We start from the raw sequence: 17,973 nt of genomic DNA on the forward strand, positions 1-17,973 counted from the left end.
GAAAGATATAGAGCAGAGCTTTCCAGGCAGAGGTAAAGCAAGGAGTCCCTGAGGCGCCTGTGCTTAGCCACAAGGTGGGCCATCTGTAAATTCAACATTTATTTAACATAGGAATGTTCTGTTGATAAAGATATATACATCTGTATAAAAATACATTTTAAAAAGTACATTAGAAAAAGAACCATCACCACGTTAAAGATGTATGTATAATGAAGGCATACAATAATACTTTCTGTCATCAATCTTTTTCCCAGTAGAGGCATCACAGGGTTAAAACAATATACTTCATACATAATGTACTGTAACTGCTTTTTTAACAACTGAAAATGTACAGAAAATGCTGTTTTGACTATCTATCTTTAGTCTTCAGCTGCTGCTGTCACGATTCAGAAATTTGGATCTCTGCCTTTAGAGGCACATTTCCCGAGCTGTAAAAGATAATCTGATGGAATACACAGCCGTAATCGTAGGCTGTGATTTTAGAATATAAACTCCTGCTACAAAGGGGGAAAGGCATTCCTTTTCTTTTATTTGAGTCTCAGTTATGTTCTCAATATGCTTTTCTTTGACTTTGTTTATATTTTCATGAAGATGAAATTTTCTTTGGCTTCTGTGTGTTGGACAAGTGGTGCCCACTAATTTTAGTGGGTTCTGTACCAGTGGAATCTCAAAATGTGTCTGGAAATTCAGAAACCTGAACCAAGAACTGGTGCTAGCACAGATTGGAAGGAGGAATTCAAGCATCCCTAGATTTTACTCTGGGGGTTGGTGTGAAGTGGCACCTTAGAGTATCTGCTAAAAGTGGACCTGCATTCTGAAGGAAGAAAAAAATAATTGAAGATGATAGACAAAAGCAGAATCATTAAGACTTTGGTCTCCCTCTTCTAAAATTTCTAAATTACCAAAACCTAAATGAAAATATGGGTGATCGCTAATGTAGCACAAATGAAACAGTTTACAATCTGAGCCCAGAACTTGCAAAATCCGTGCAGATTTCATAGCAAATCACTTCATAGTGATGATAATGAAGAGAATTATTTTCCAGCCTGCAAATTCCCAAACATTAGTCACAGGACTCTCTATTAGAAGCTAAAACAGGCTAACAATAAAATCACTGGAGGATATTTCTATCTTTAATATTTATGATCAGAAAGAAAAGGAAGTATATAAGAAAAATATCTTGTTTTTTAACAGCACATGAAGGTCAGATAAATTCTAATTTTGAGTTGCAAATGAATGACTAGGCGGAGGCAGACGAGGCTGATGTCTCCCCTTCCAAAGTTGACTTAACACGGAGAGGGCTGCATTCAGACAGAATTAGTTATAAAACTAATGTATTCGTGAAATTGCTGCCTGGGTGAAACTAATCATTTTTGTTGCATACTTAAATTATTTTATCTTGTCCTGAAATATGGCTTTTATAGAGAAGCAATTCCAGTTTCAGGATATAACATAATTGGAGTTAATAGGTTGTTATACAGTGGACTTTCTTTATATTGAGGACCTATCTATATGTTCCCTTCTCATTCTTCCTTTGCAATGCTGTATAGTAGATTCAAGCATGAGTTTTGAAGTTCGATTGCTTTGATTTCGATTCGTTACTAACTGAATGATCTTGGATAACTCAGCCCATATTTCTGTAATGCAGTTTGTTCATCTGTAAAGGGTAGATTATACTCATATACTTCAAAGAGGTGTTCTGAGATCTAAATGTAATAGTAATGTATGCAAAAATGTCTACCTAGTACATAGTAATCTGTCTATAAATACTAGTTGCTATTTCTTTTTCCCCAACTTGCTCTCTCTCTCTTTCTGCGTCCTACCCACTTGAGAGAGGTGTGGGAAAGATCCTTCTCACAGCCCTCAGAAGGAACCAGCCCTGCCAACACCTTGATTTTGGACTTCTAGTCTCCAATACTGTGAGACAAGACATTTGTATTGTTTAACCACCCAGTCTGTGGCACTTCTTTACAGCAGGCCGAACAAACTATACAAGTTTTTGTACCAGGAAGTGGGGTGCTGCTGTAACAAGTACTTAAAAATAGAGAAGTGGCTTTGGAATTGAGTTGTGGGTAGAGACTGGAAGAGTTTTGAAGCTCTTGATAGAAAAAGCTGAGGTTTCGTCGAAGAGACGTGGTAGAAATATGAATGTTAAAGGAGCTTCTGTTGAGGTCTTAGATGGAAATGAGGAACATATTATTCGACACTGGAAGAAAGGTGATCGTTTTTACAAAGTGGCAAAGAACTTGGCTGAATTGTGTCCCCCCCCCCCCCTTTTTTTTTGTGGCTGGAAAGGAGAAATTGTAAATGACAAACCAGGATTTTTAGCTGAGGAGATTTCTAAGCAAAGTGTTGAAGGCACAACTTGGTCTCTCCTTTTTGCTTATAGTAAACTGCAATAGGAGAGAGGCCAATTGAAGAAGGAATTGTTAAGTAAAAAGGAACCAGGACTTGAAGACTTGGAAAATGCTCAGCCTATTCACATTGCAAAAAAGGAAAAAAAAAAAGAGAGAGAGAAAATGTATTCTGGAGAGAACATCTAGGGTGTGGCTGTTTGTTTGCCAAAGAAATTAGACTTGTAACTCATGGATCCAAACAACCATCTCAGCAAAAGTAAGGAACAGAGATGTGATTATCAGGAAAGATCTGTGGGGGACAGCCTTGTCTGATGGCTTGGACCTGTGTGAATTGCACAGGAGGCCACAAAGTTTTTGAAAAATTTGTATCAACAGAAATACTGCCAGCTTGGACTAAATGGAGACAGAGACAGGATGAAATGAAGGAAGGCTATCAGAGTTCTAATAGTCTATGGGCAGGAAAACAGGCTGATAGATCTATCCAGCAGCAAACATGTTATTTTTCAAGACAAGTGAAGAACAACCCTGAAGGCAATTCAGAGGCCAATGGCCAGAGGTCACAAGCCCAGGGAGGTGGGGCCATGTCCTTCTTGGTTCCAGAAGGAGGGGCTCCGCTCAGTTTCAGAGGGTGGAACCAACGCCTCAGTTCCAAAGGGCAGGGCCCCCACTTCTCAGGGCTGAGGGAGCAGGGCCACTACCCCAGTGAGCTCAGAGGACCAAGCATTGAGCTAAAGAGGATTGTTCCCAAGCCTCAAATTCTAATGGGATTGGTCCTAGTAGGGTTTAGACTTGCTGGGGACCCATGATCCCTCTCTTCCTTCCAGTTTATTCCTTTTGGAATAGGAATGTCTATCCTATGCCTTCCTACCATTGTTGTTGTTATTGTCTGATTTTATAGGTTCACAGATGGAGAGGAACTTTGACCAGGATGAATCTTCCTCCAAATTTACCCATTACTGATTTGGATGATTTAAATGAGATTTTGGACTTAGAGTTGATACTGAAATGATTAACAGTTTTGGAGACATAAAGATGGAGTGAATGTATTTTGCATGTGAGAAGGACATGAATTTTGAGGAGATAGAGAGCAGAAAAAACAGAGGGTTGCTAGAGGGGCGGGGGGGTGGGGATAAGGGGAAGGTGAGAGGTTTTGGGAACGTACAGAGGGATAGTGGATGGGGGGAGGGGGGTTCACACAGTGTGAGGGATATAAATGATAAACGTCTAAGTTTTGCTTTGTCTTGTGCACCTGAAACTAATTAAAAAAAAAAAAAAAAAAAAAAATGAATATTATGGGTTGAATGATGTCTCCCCAGATTCATATGTTGAAGTCTTCACTCTCATTACCTTAGAATGTGACCTTATTTGGAGATAGGATCTTAACAAAGGTAATCAAGTTAAAATGAGGTCATTAAGGTGGACCTTAACTCAATAGGGCTACGATTCTTATAAAGGGGGAAATATGGACACAGAGACGGACCTGGAGGGAAGATAATGTGAGGAGACCCAAGGAGAAGACAGCCATCTACAAGCAAAGGAGAGTGGCCTGGAACAGAGCCTCCCCTCACAACCCTCAAAAGGAACCAGCAATGCTGACACCTTGATTTTGGACTTCTGGCCTCCAGAACTGTGAGACAATAATAAATTTCTGTCGCTCAAGCCACCCAATCTGTGGTACTTTATTGTGACAGACCTCGCAGCCTAATGCCCCTTCTCCAATTACTATTGTGCACGTCAAAGGTTCAGTCTAAGTGTTATAAAAACCTGTCTAGTCTGTGCTTGATAAGGAATAGTTGAAAGGGCTGTAGTTACGTAGGATGGAAAATAAAAGTATTACAAGATAGATCTTTGAAAGTCTACCATACGACTTATTCATTGTAATTCCAAGTGACAGAACTAGCACAAATGGAAGAATATCATTGGGGGACATATTTTGGTTCAGTACAAAGAAAAATTACTTGCCATTTACTACTAACACTGGATAGAAATCTTCTGTGTCCCAGTTAGAAATCAAGAAGAGGGGAAACAAAAGGTTTTGTTTATTTTTTTGCATTTGTTTGTGTATGTCACTGGATGACATCTACATTCTTTCAATATTAAAAAAGGTCGCAGGAGAGCTATGAGCCAGAAGCCAGAAATAGGACTGGTAGAGTATACTAAGGGGAAAAAAAAAACCAAAAAACCCTTCACAAGCTCTGGACAAAGAACGCCTCCATATTTTATCTTGTAGGATAGTCCGGGTAAAGATAACCCATTGTGAAACAGAGAGGGACCTAAGTACTAAGGGAAACAGAAGAGAACCTTGTTTTGACCTCTTTTGAAAGGACAGCAAGTGAATAAGGAGGCAAATAAGTTTAGAACGATGATTAGAATTAGGCTGTGATAGTTGGGCCATTAGACTATAAAAGCATGTAGACAGACATAGGTCTAGCTCATTCATTTCAGTTTTTCTTAGATTAGCGTAGTGTCTTACAGTTAACATTTAACTAATATACCAATACATGAATAGATACTGGGTTCATATTCCTGGGTTTTTAAACATTCATTTAGCACACACAAAACATTTTCTATACGTGTGCAAGAGTTTTAGATAAAGAAGTTAACACATAAAGAATACATTATGGTCTTTACTCTCTAAGAGCAAAGAGTTCTTTTTAATGAGACATGTATATACTACAAGAAATGAATTTTCAGACTGCTGGCTGAAACTGTCTCAGATAGTATACTATCATGCCAATGAGGACTTATGTAAATAGAGAATAAAGATTTACCAAATGCAAAATGAACCAAACAAGTCAATTGAAAATAATTGAAAAATTGATCACATCACAGATAAAGTAAAAATTACATGAAGCTTTTTAGAAGTACAGTTTTATGTTTAATAACAAATATGAAACCTTCAAGTAATAATCCAGGCTTAACAAAGAAAATAGGAAACCGTATTCTTGGCATATAGTACCTACTCAGTATATCTTTGAAGAATGGGGAAATTATGAGAAATATAGAAAGAAATAAGGAGAAGTAAAAAGACTAGGTTTCTTTAGAAGTATTCATGGTGCCACAACTGGCAGTGAAAAAAAGGAAACTATTGCTTGGGAAAGTGGTCAGGATAAGATACTCGTTGGGAACCACCTAGAATTCTTCCTTATAGCCGCAAAAGTCCTCAAGCTTTCTGCTGTTCTCAGTGATAGCGCCACCTATTGGCATCACTGAGGACTAATTACAGCAAAAGGGAACTTTAGGAAGTCTCTGGATGATGGTCCAAGCTACAAGCCCCACAGACGCAAAGAAATAGCAAAGTCAAGAATTCAAAGCATTCAACACTCTTTGGGAAGAGAGTTGATAAAATAAAAAGATTTCAAAACTAATTTGAAAGTTTCAGATTTTGTAATTGATATTGTTCTATTAAAGTTTCTGTTTCTAGTTAAGATGGGAGTAAACAGGCTTCATTCTGTTTCTACCACTGAATAGGGCTTTAAGTGCTGGACAGAATGCATGGATCAGCTATTTGAGAACGTTGAAAGGTAAACGTCGGTGGGCAGATTGCGAAAGAAGACCCAATTGTTGGAAAGGAAACAATCTAAATAGAAAATGGGCAAGAATCTTGAACAGACACTTTGCCAAAGACGCAAATAAGCACATGAACAGATACTCAACATGAGCCATTAGGGAAATGTACACTAAAGCCAGTATGAGATACCACTGCACCTATTAGAATGGCTAAAAAAAAAAATAGAATAAAGATTCACTTCCTTTCACTGGAAAATGTTGGTGAGTCTGAGGTGCAACTGGAAACTCTTGTACAGTACTGATGGAAATGCAACCATTCTGGAAAGTGGTTTGACATTTTGTTAGAAAGATGAATATATACTTACCACATGACTCAGCAGTCCTACTCCTGGGTATTTACTATAGAAGAATGGCAGCAGATATTCACACAGAAACCTGTACATGGATGTTTATAACAGCTCTACTCATAATTGCCCAGAACAGGAGCAGCATACATGTCCTTCCATGGGTAAATAGGTGAACAAACTGTGGTGTATCCATACACCTGAAAACTACCTGGCAATAAAAAGGAATGAACTATTGATACATGTAACATCTTGTCTAAACTTCAAAGACATGCTGAGTGAAAGAAGCTGTATCATAAGTAGTATACATGACATTTTTAAGAAGATAGAATGATAGCGGTGGAGAATAGATAAGGATTGGCGGGGATTAAGAATGGGAGGAGGATCTGACTATAAACGTACATCACAAGAGAGCTTTTTGGGGGAATAGCAGATGCTCTATATACTGATTGTGGCCGTTGTTACATGAATCCACATATGTGTTAAATTACAAAAAAAAAACAAAAAAAACAAAAAGCAAAACTGCACCCAAAGGGTTAATCTTGTATGATACATTTTAAAACAAAACAAAAGACACAAAAAAGTAACTAAGGGTGCTGTACAAAAATATGCATTCTATTTAAAAGTCTTTGCTACAAAGCTTAGCATGCTTACCTATAATATGTCCCCAGTCTTGCATAAGCTAATATTATACTGTTTTGATGGTATCAAATATTTATATCAAATTAAATTTGTTTTGCTTCTTAATACTACACATAGCCAAGCTTGATAGTTAAAAGTCTATTTTCCTCATTATGAATAAAAAGCCATAATCATTAATGTTACTGAAGTTTTAAATTTTTCTGATATGAAAAGATTTTAAATTAACAGAATATGTAGTAAACAAACAAATCTTGAAACAACTAAGTTAGCCGATTTTGATATAATCCACTATTTTGGAAGCATTTTCCATATTGATATATATTCTGTATTATTTTTAGACTCATACTATTGAAATATTAATTTAGGAAAATATTGTTTCCGTAAAATAGCTTGCAAATATATACTCAAACCCAAAATGAATCCCTAAATATTATTCCCTTGTTAAGAGAAATAGAATGAGTTTGATTTAATTTTCATATATGCTATACTTTTTCTATGATCTCTGTAGTGTCACAGTTAATTGGTGTTGCACAGATAATTATCTACATTTAAGAATTTTAACTGTCGATTAATACTATACCATTTTTTCTCACATATTTCACAGAAGACTGCTGACAGGGTTGAAAATAATGAAAAGATAAAAGCTCATTTTAGAGAAAGAGGTGTTCCCAAATGTGCCTTTGTTTTTAAAATACATGTCCCTAAAATCCTATTCATTTGAAATCACCCTTTTAAGTAATTTACTGACAGGTTAGTATTATCTTTGGGAACTGGAATACCCTTTTCATGCAGATTTTAAAATACCTTCCATGGAAACAGTTTCTCTCTTTACATTTAGGTATCTGACTCATCCTTTTTGATATATCTTGATGTTAACAATGACCTAGGAAACAAAGAGAGGAGCTTCCTCGGTATTTTTGTCTATGAAGTCTACCTTCCCAGAATGTGCCTTATGAAAGAAGTACCTAATTACTCTGCCAAAACAGAAAACACTGTGAGAAGAGGACTTAGCAAATATATCCTACCTGTGCACCACCTAGTGAATAAAGATTGGAACACATGGGTATTTTGCTTTTGCACTGCATTTCGGATGTGGATAAATAATGATAATAATAAAATATTTGAAGAACAAAAAAATGCTAGTTAAAATGGTAAACATAGCCAAACTGCTATGATTTAGGAAGCCTATTTAGGAATCCTTTGTAAGTTCAAGGACAAGAAATTAGGATATTGATTGGACTAGCTTTCAAGACAGTAAGAAAAATCCAGGGCTTAACAAGAGGACATGATTTGGAGCACTATGTTTATTTTCTATTCTGATTTACAATCAATAAAAATTAATCAATCTGGATGCAGCATCAGGCACTGGAGATATAAAGATGAATAAAATAGTTTATTTTTTGGAGAACTGATACTCATAGGTTAGTCTAGGACACACACGAAAATATGTATGAGTATATACTATGAAACTATCTGAGATGAATTCCATGCTGTCGGAGTGCAGATGGTATGAAACAGCTGACTCTGCCTATGGAAGTTGGGAAAGATTTCACTGAAGAGTTTTCATTTGAATTTAGCATTAATGGATGAAACACAGTATTCTTGGCACAGAAAACAGAGAAGTAACACATCGAGCAGGGAAAACTACATAAAATAGTACATAAAATCATGAAAGGGTTACTGCATAATGCTGCTCTAGCCCTTGCTCTAACTTGAGGTTGTTTGGCCTATTTTTATTTGATGTTCCTGCTCCTTCTATCGTATTCCATGCTGAGGAGATCATTCATTTATTCATTCAACAAATATTTGAATACCTATTATGCTAATCCTTCTCCAAGTCTTCCAAGAAAGACAAGAGGAGGGAACTCTTCCAGACTCGTTTTATGAGGCCAGCATTACCCTGATACCAAAACCAGACACTACAAGAAAAACAAACAAAACAAAACTACAGGCCAATATCCCCAATGAACATAGATGCAAAAATCCTCAACAAAATGTGAGACAACAAAATTCAGTAATACAATGAAAGGATCATACACCGTAATCAGGTGGGATTTATTCCAGGGATGCAAGGATGGTTTAACATGCACCAAGCAGCCAACGTGATACCGCACATTAACAAAATAAGGATAAAAATCATATGATCGTATCAATAGATGCAGAAAAAGCATATGACAAAATTTAACATACATTTATGATAAAGCCTCTCAACCAAGTAGGTACAGAGGGAGGATTTCTCAACATAAATAAGGCCACATGTGACAAGCCCACAGCTAACATCATTCAGTGGTGAAAAGCCGAAGTCTTTCCTCCAGGATCAGGGACATGGCAAGGATGCCCACTCTCATCATTTTTATTCAGCTTAGTATTGGAAGTCCTCACCAGGGCAATTCGACAATAAAAATAAATAAAAGATATCCAAAACGGAAAGAAGTAAAAGTATCACTATTTGCAGATGACATGATATTATGTATAGAAAACCCTAAAAGCCTTCATCAAAAATTGTTAGAACTAATATATGAATTCAGTAGTTTCAGGATACAAAAGCAACACGCAAAAATCTGTTGCATTTCTATACACTAAAAATGAACTATCAGAAAGAAAAATAAAGAAAACAATCCCATTTATAATTGCATCAAAAGAGTAAAATACCTAGGAATAAATTTAACCAAGGAGGTTAAAGTCCTGTATATTGAAAACTACAAGACAGTTGAAAGAAATTGAGGAAGACACAAATAAATGGAAAGACGTTTTGTGCTCATGGATTGGAAGAATATTATTAAAATGTCTATACTACCAAAGCAATCTACAGATTCAGTGCAATCTCTATTATAATTCCAATGGCATTTTAAAAAATATAACAAATAATCCTAAAATTTTTATGGAACCACAAAAAACCCTGAAGAGCCAAAGTAATCTTGAGAAAGAAGAATAAAACTGGATGCATCATTCTCCCTGATTTCAAACTATTAGTGTATTACACAGCCATAGTAATTAGAACACTCCAGGATTGGCATAAAAATAGATACATACATCAGTGGAATAGAATAGACAGCACCAAAATAAATCCACATATGGTCAATTAAATACAGTGGGGGAAAGGGCAGTCTTTTTAATAAATGGTGTAGAAAAACTGGAAAGCCACATGGAAAAGAATGAAACTGGACCACTTTCTTACACCATACGCAAAAATTAACTAAAAATGTATCAAAGACTTGAATGTAAGACCTAAAATCATAAAACTCCTACAAGAAAATATAAGCAGTGAGCTCCTTGACATAGGTCTTAGTGATGATTTTTTTTTTTTTTTTAATCTGACACAAAAAACCAAAATAAATAAGTGGACATCATGCTCAAAAGCTTCTGCACAGCAAAGAAACCATCAACAAAATGAAAAGACAACTTACTGAATGGGAGAAAATAATTGCAAATCATATATTTTGTAAGGGGTTAATATCCAAAAATGTATAAAGAACTCATACAACTCAATAGAAAAGAAATTAAAAATGGGCAGAAAATCTGAATAAACATCTTTCCAAAGAAAACATATAGATGGCCAATAGGTACACCAAAAGGGATTTAACATCACTAGGGAAATGAAAATCAAGAACAAAATGAGATATCACCTCACACCTATTAGGATGGCTATAATACAAAACAAACAAACAAGCAAACAAAAAAACAATGTGTTGGGAAGGGTGTGGAGAAAAGGGAACCCATGTGCCCTGCTGGTGGGAATGTCAGTTGGATCAGCCACAATGGCAATTGGTTGTGGAGGTTCATACACTCCTATGATCCAGCCATTCAACTTCTGGGTAATTCAAAAAGATATGTGCCGCCCCCATGTTCATTGCAGCATTATGTACAATAGCCAAGATGTGGAAACAACCTATGTGTCTATTGACGGATGAAAGTATAAATTGTCACACACACACACACACACACACACTCACACACACACACACACACACACACTCACACACACACACACACACACACACACAGGAATATTATTCAGCCATAAAAAAGAATGAAATCTTGCCATTTATGACAACATGGATGGACCATAAGGGCATAATGCTAAGTGAAATATGTCAGACAGAGAAAGACAAATATCTATTTGTATGTTCTCTTTTATATGTGAAATCGTAAAAGAAAACAAGCTCATTGATATAGAGAACAGATGGGTTGTTGCCAGAGTTAGGGGTTGGGCTGTGGAAGAAATTAGAAAAACAAAGGCATGGGTTTGGGGCTATAAAATTCTTGGTGGGACTTCACCCTTCCTCTCCCCAAAAAACCCACCCTGCTGTGTGACAAGTACCATTCTGAGAATTGGGATTATAGGAGTGAATAAGGCAAAGTCCTGTCCTCATGAAACTTAAATTCCATGGGTAATAAATGATAACAAACCAGTCACTAAGTAATATGTACTATATTAAATGTTTACAAGTATCATGAAGCACAGTAATTCAGAAAAGGGGAGATTACAGGTTTAAAAGGGGGGATTAGGGAAGACTTCATCAAGCAAATATATTTAGGCAAACCCTGGAAGGAGATGAGGGAACAAACCATGTTGACATCTTGGGGAAGAGGAAATTTCATGACATGTTCAATGAACAGAAGCAAGGCCACTGAGGCTAGTGGGAGAGTAGAAGGAGAAGAAGTCAGAATAGAAAGAGATGAACTTCTTCTGTCTTATTAGGCATCCTCTGTTACTGAGGATGGGAAATTCTTCGACTGGGCCTTCTGGGCCATTGTGCGGGCTTCAGCTTTTACTCTGAGGAGTCATTAGGAGGCTTTTCTTTCTTGAACAGGACCATCTCTAAAAGCCATTTAATACCATGCTTAAGCATTTAGGGTACAAGTTTGCTGTGTCCCCTCTGATTCAGCTGACATTGCTAGGTGGTACAGGTTAAAATGAATCTTTCTGGAGTACCACTTTACTAATGATGAGTAATTAAATAGAATCATACGGATAAAAATGAAGCATTCATATCCTCTTATAAAGATAACATGCTATAGATAACTTTGGACACAAAGACATTTAGTACTTGTGAAGATACACTTTCAGTGACATGACTAGACCACTCTGGGAGCATGCATTCCATTCCCTCTTCTGTCTCGTTAGCTATCCTCTGTTATAAAAAGCCTGGTGTAGGATCAACTCCTTAAAAGCTATGCAATTTTATATTTTAACGTTCTCATCTGAAAAGGGGCAAAATGATGTATATTTATTCTAAAAATATTTATTGAGTATTTACTTTGTGTCAGACCCTGTTCTATATTCTAGAAATGAACAAGACTCAACCTAGCCCTAAAGAACCTCATAGTTTAATACCATGGGGAAATCCAACAAGGATTTCAACAGGACTTGTCTGATTTGTTTTCAATGAGGACCAAATGAAATAATTTATTAAAATGATTCAATATCTGGCACCAGTAGGTATGCCATAAATGTAAGCTATTATACTTCCCTATAATCCCTTAATTCTTAGGAGTGATCAGTTAATTGTTCTTTTTCGTGTGTGTGTGTGTGTGTGTGTGTGTGTGTGTGTGTGTTCACTACCCAGAGTCAGTCTGTCTTCCATCACCATATATTTGACCTCGTTTACCCTCTTCTACTATCTCCTCCTCCCCCCCAGTTAATTGTTCTTTCCCAAGATCGCAATGAGAACTATTTTCACTCAGTTGAATGTTGTCTTTAACCACATTAGCATAAATCTCTAGTTCCATTTCTTCAAACTGAAATAGAGGAATTGGGAGAAGTTGCCAACTGTGGTGAGTGGATATTCTGTTGAAAGAGGCTGTAGTTATTTTTTGGTGCTCTGTATTCACTTATTACCACATCTGACTGTAGGAAGAGCTTGTGTATCTTTAATTAAATAGAGCCAAATGGCTGTACTCAGACAGTGTGTTGTTTTAGAAAAAGAGAACTGGATAGTGATGTAAGTAAAGACATAATCAACGATAACTTAACTCTACCAATATTGATAGTCTTAAATTCATTCCTCTTTCAAAAGAAACTTCTGAATAAGCTTTGCCTTCTCCAATGTCCAGCTTTGTATTTACAGTAAATATAAGCCATGCAATTTTGTGCTCAGTGTTATTACGTGTAATATTATCACAAAAAATCTACAGTTTTGTGACTTTAAATTACTTTAGTTTTATAATGACAGTTAAAAATTGGTCACTTAGTTCAGAGAAAATTTATTCTAGGTTAACTGTTAAAGTCTGAAAGGTATTGAATCAAAAAGAATGTAATTATTTTCATTTAAAATAATTTGATTACCAAACTATTACCTTCAAAACACATTTTACCAATGTTGTATTATTTTCACTGTATAAATTTATCATTTTGTTTGGTTGTAAATAGTTTGCTTTCCATTTCAATTTAATGAAAAAATTAAACTATACATTTGTTCATAATACTTATAAGTAATACATTATTGATTGTTATTGACCATATAACTCTACTCAGATCCTTTAATGATCTTTTATGATGATACATTTTTGATTCTTGTTGCATGGACAGGATGTTGTCACCAGGAATTTCATTATTTAAAATGGAGACAATTGAAATTCTCAAATAATTCCCAAGGGTAACCATCTGCATACTAATAAATTGACTCAGAATTACTCATTTCTCCTTTTGAGGTGTCAAGGGCTAAGTATTCCATGTGGATAGGAAGGTTTCTTCTTTGGCTCTTTGGCTCCTTCCTAGGCACTCAGAAAGGCATACAAACTCTAATTGCTTTCTTCTTGGCTTTTTCTCCTGTTCTGGCTATCTCTCTCAAAACAGATATTCTTGGCTGAACTATAGCAGGGTGTTATCTGCTTTTACTGTAGTTTTGTTTACCTTTTCTTAGATACCATCTCCTGTTTCCTACCTTCTAGATTCATCTTTGATTTCACTATTTAGCACAGTGTCTAGTTTTTCTTTGGCATTTTGACCCTAGAAACAAATTTTCATGCATTTACCTGTGAACATGCATTTCCTCTTCTCAGAGGAAACTAATTCAGACTTTAAAGTAGTCTGATTATCTCTTAAGTTTTATATTTCAATTAATTGTCTTTGGTATTCCTAAATGTTATCTAGAATATGAGACTTAGAATGAACAGACTTTACCTATTTTGAGAATTTTATTTCTTAAAATAATTCTCAAAATTTCTTTAACTGGGACATTGGCTGTCATAGTAGGTAAAGTGAAAATAATAATGCGAAATGTCACATAATGTCATATAAATTGATATTATGCTGCTTTAGGTAAGTTTATGTCAACATTTCCTTATCTGAAGCCCAGTTTGCATACAGCTTAATCTAGGTTGTGAAATTTGCCATAATTTGGGGAGAAAAAAATACCTAAAATGGTTACTATATTTTGGCAGCCTTGGGAAGTGAATATGAGAAATACCTTATTCAAATTGCTATTGTAATTTTTGCAAATAAGTCACTCTGAATATTGGTAGGATATTGTCATATCCCAGCTTTAAATCATATTATTGTTGGAGGAAAATCCTAGCTTTGTTCTCATAATTCAGTAAGTAATAGAGAGCGTTCACCATATTTTCTCCCACGATATTACTAACAATCTATTCTCAAATAGGGCAGTTAAAATATCTTCAAACATATAAAGAACATGTGCTGGGGCTTAGCTGGACACAAGGACTATTTTGACCTCTTTGGAGCACGTAATAGAAGAGCACTCCATTCAGAGTCAGAAAGCCTGGCTGGGTTTTGCTGTAGCTCTAATGGCAATGACAAATATGACTTTGGACAAGTCACTGAAGTTCTCTAGGTCTATTTCCTTGTCTTCGAAATGAGGAGCTGAACAAGGTGATTCACTCCAACTCAAAATTCCATGACTTTGCTTTTGTTCATGATATCTTTTTAATGTATTATTAAAATATTGATATCTTTCCATGGTAATATCAGTAAACTGGGAGTTTCTATTCTTCGTATTATGTTTGAACTGCTCCCCTCATGGGCTGGTGTGGGGTTTATTTTTTTCTATACACAGGTCATAGTCTGCTCTTATTCAGCCCTTTAGATATTCGGCCAGAGTATATGACATATGAATGACTTTATAAAGGTGGAAGTCCTCATACCTTAGAGGAAAAACAATGTCTCCCCTTTTCACTGAAATCTTACTGTGAATCATTCCTTAACTGTCGCTCTCCCTGACCAGCCCTAGTTCTGCATTGTCAAATTTGTATGAGGTCAGGCTGGCCGTGGTGGTCGTCATTGCCAGTACAGACTTTTCACAACTTCCGTACACTTTGAGAACCACAGTCTTCTTTTCACTTCCACATGCCTTATAAAATATAGAAGTTACATTCTGGTATATTTCTAAATGAAATTTCAGGTTGATATGCTTTGGAACTTGATACATTTTTTTGGATTCCCCTGCCTGTATGTCTCACTTGTATGCCTTTGTGAACAAAATACTCACACTCACACTCACACACACACACACACACACACACACGTGCCAGCAAAGATACCCACACACAGACACATGCTGTTTGTACACCTACCTGCACACACACAAATACATGCAGACTTCCTGGCTTTGGACTCCACTCGAACTGAGAGTTTCTACCTCCATTTCCATTCTGGGGAGCTTTGGCTTTCATAAGTGACTGCATCTAACAGAGAGGCTGCTGTGGGCAACCAACCCATGAACAATGGGCTTAAACAGAAGAATGAGGGTAATGTTTATTGGAATAAAGATTAGGCTTTAAATTCCTCAGGGAAATGAACCAAATTCAATGTTTTCCTGTTATATATATATCGATGCTGTTGTGGATCTTCTGGGGAAGGAAAGGGGTAAAAAACAAACGTAAGCAATCAGCTCTTTCATTCAGCAGTGGAATTTTTTGGGGGGCTGTTTTAGCTAGGCTTTTTGACAATCCCTGATTTAATGTTTTCACTGTGGTGAGGACAGTAGCTTCCCAAATTTTGTGAAAATCTAAGCGATGGAGGGTGTTGTTTAGGGGGAAACAGAGTGCAGTTGTTTAAGTAATCCTGGGCCAATAAGCATTTGGTAGGTGGAGTTACTGTTGTGTGCATATACAGAGCAAGATAATTCTGAATGAAGACTTTAAACGTCGCACATGCTGGAAGGGCTGGGGTTCTGCTCTTTGTGCATACAAAACAAGTGACTAGGTGACCAGGTTTTGCTTAGTGCCCATTGGTGAATGCAGCTTGTTTGATAAGATTAAAAAATACATGTGAAGGATTTATCAGAAGCCCTTATGAATATTTCATGAGTTGATATATTCAGCTGAATGAATTCAGTGAGTGTCAGTGTGTAGCTTGCAGACAAACCTCATCCACAAGGAGGCTACTGACATAGGAAGCACTTTGGCGCATTTTCAGAGGCAAAGCCAGGCTGATAAAGCTCCTTGTGACAGCCTGACTTGCCATTCTTCGAGTGTGCTGCTCTTGCTCTCAGCAGTTCATACATTGGAGCCTCTGCTTCCTAAATTAAACGGAAAATAGTTTGCAGACTTATCAGCCTTCTAACCTGCAGCCGTGTCTCTGCTATGCTTGAGGTTTTTGTTTTGGATGGTGAAAGCTAGCACTCTATATAAGACATGACAGCAAAAGATTCTTCCAAGGAACTTACTGCTTCTGAATCTGAGGTTTGCATAAAGACTTTCAAGGAGCAAATGCACTTAGAACTTGAGCTTCCGAGACTACCGGGAAACAGACCTACATCTCCTAAAATTTCTCCACGCAGTTCGCCAAGGAACTCACCATGCTTTTTTAGAAAGTTGCTGGTGAATAAAAGCATTCGGCAGCGTCGTCGCTTCACTGTGGCTCATACATGGTAAGACACGACTTGGAAGTGTCTACAGTGCTTTTCATTAGTAGGCAGTGATTTAGAAATGTAGTAAATGGAACATTGGAGTTTTGTTTATAATACAGACCACAAGTGTGAAATGAATGGAGAGTGGGTCAGCAGAGGAAATACATAGTGAGTGCACTGTGTATTAAATTATCATTGTGCTACTAGCTGTTTCCAGATAAGCCTCTCACTGGAGAGAGTCTTTAAAATTACTGCTTATAAAAATACCTAGCTAATTTTAGATAAATTGAGAATTGGAGGAGTTTCAAAAACGCAGTTTTTAATCTTTGTTGAGCTGATGGGTGACTGTTTTGTGTGTTTCGTAGTTGTTGTTGATGATACTTTTAATAGTATATTTTTGGTAAACGAAGAGTTTTAATTTTAGTTTTAATTTAGTTCTGAAGACAATGTATAAAGTCGAACTTAATTTATTGCATTGCCATGTTTGTAGTGTAAAAACCAGTGGGGTTTTGCTTTATTGACTATCTTTATAGTATTAAGGAAAGGGAAAACTAAGTTCTCACTTTTGAAATTACATGGTTAATCAATTTTATTTATGATTCAAACTGCTATTATCTTTAAGAGCCTCTTGTAAAAAAAAGTGACTTAAAATTTATAGATAATAATAAATATCCAATTTCCTTGGGAATGCCAAATAAACAAATTCTAGAACACCTCTTCGTTCTTGCACTGAGCCTATCACCTTTAATATATATGTTATATGCAATAGGCTAGCTTCCCTAAACTCATATACGACTGAAAAGTAAGAAAAATCACAATAGACATTATACTTTAATTGCAAAAGTTAGGTCATTTCAGATTTTTTTGAAGGATATATTTTCTTTCAGGTTAAGATACCCTTCAAAATTTGGTATCTGTCCCTATAGTTTTTACTAGATAGAGACTGTAGCAATGAAGGGAGCTAGTACCTCTTAAAGGTAATTTTAACAATCATTTTGTGATTGCATACTAGATTGCCAACCAACATTATAAGCCAAGGATATCTGGTTTTTGAAAATTAATATTTACATGAATTCTGTTTTCTACTCATCTGAGATGTTTGTCTGCCTAATCTAGGGCACAGTGCATTGACTAATTCAAGTTACCCCTAGAAATATGTAGATTGCCTTTGGTGGACACTACACATTTAGCCAACATATATTTTACCTAGCTAAAAATGATATGGTTATTTTTGTTTTCTGACAATGGATTATCGTTCATGTAACTGTTTTATTGGAGAGTTTTTTTGGTCGTCTTTTCATGAATTAA

General features: G+C 36.3%; 1 protein-coding gene across 7 annotated transcripts in view; it reads left to right on the top strand.

Moving 5' to 3' along the window:
• The window catches only part of PDE4B (phosphodiesterase 4B), a 565,055-nt gene that overhangs the window by 222,588 nt on the left and 324,494 nt on the right, over positions 1-17,973 (top strand). Inside the window, exon 1 of one of the 7 annotated variants that reach the window (XM_019731919.3) lies at positions 15,953-16,686. The exons of the other annotated variants lie outside the window; for them this stretch is intronic. Coding sequence (XP_019587478.1) covers positions 16,451-16,686 — 236 coding nt within the window. The 5' untranslated portion in view covers positions 15,953-16,450. Of the gene's footprint in view, positions 1-15,952; positions 16,687-17,973 lie in introns of those variants that run through there. 7 annotated transcript variants of the gene reach the window in all.

The sequence above is a fragment of the Rhinolophus sinicus genome, chromosome 14, assembly GCF_057876585.1.
Source record: "Rhinolophus sinicus isolate RSI-liver-muscle chromosome 14, RSI-T2T, whole genome shotgun sequence".
NCBI lineage: Eukaryota > Metazoa > Chordata > Mammalia > Chiroptera > Rhinolophidae > Rhinolophus > Rhinolophus sinicus.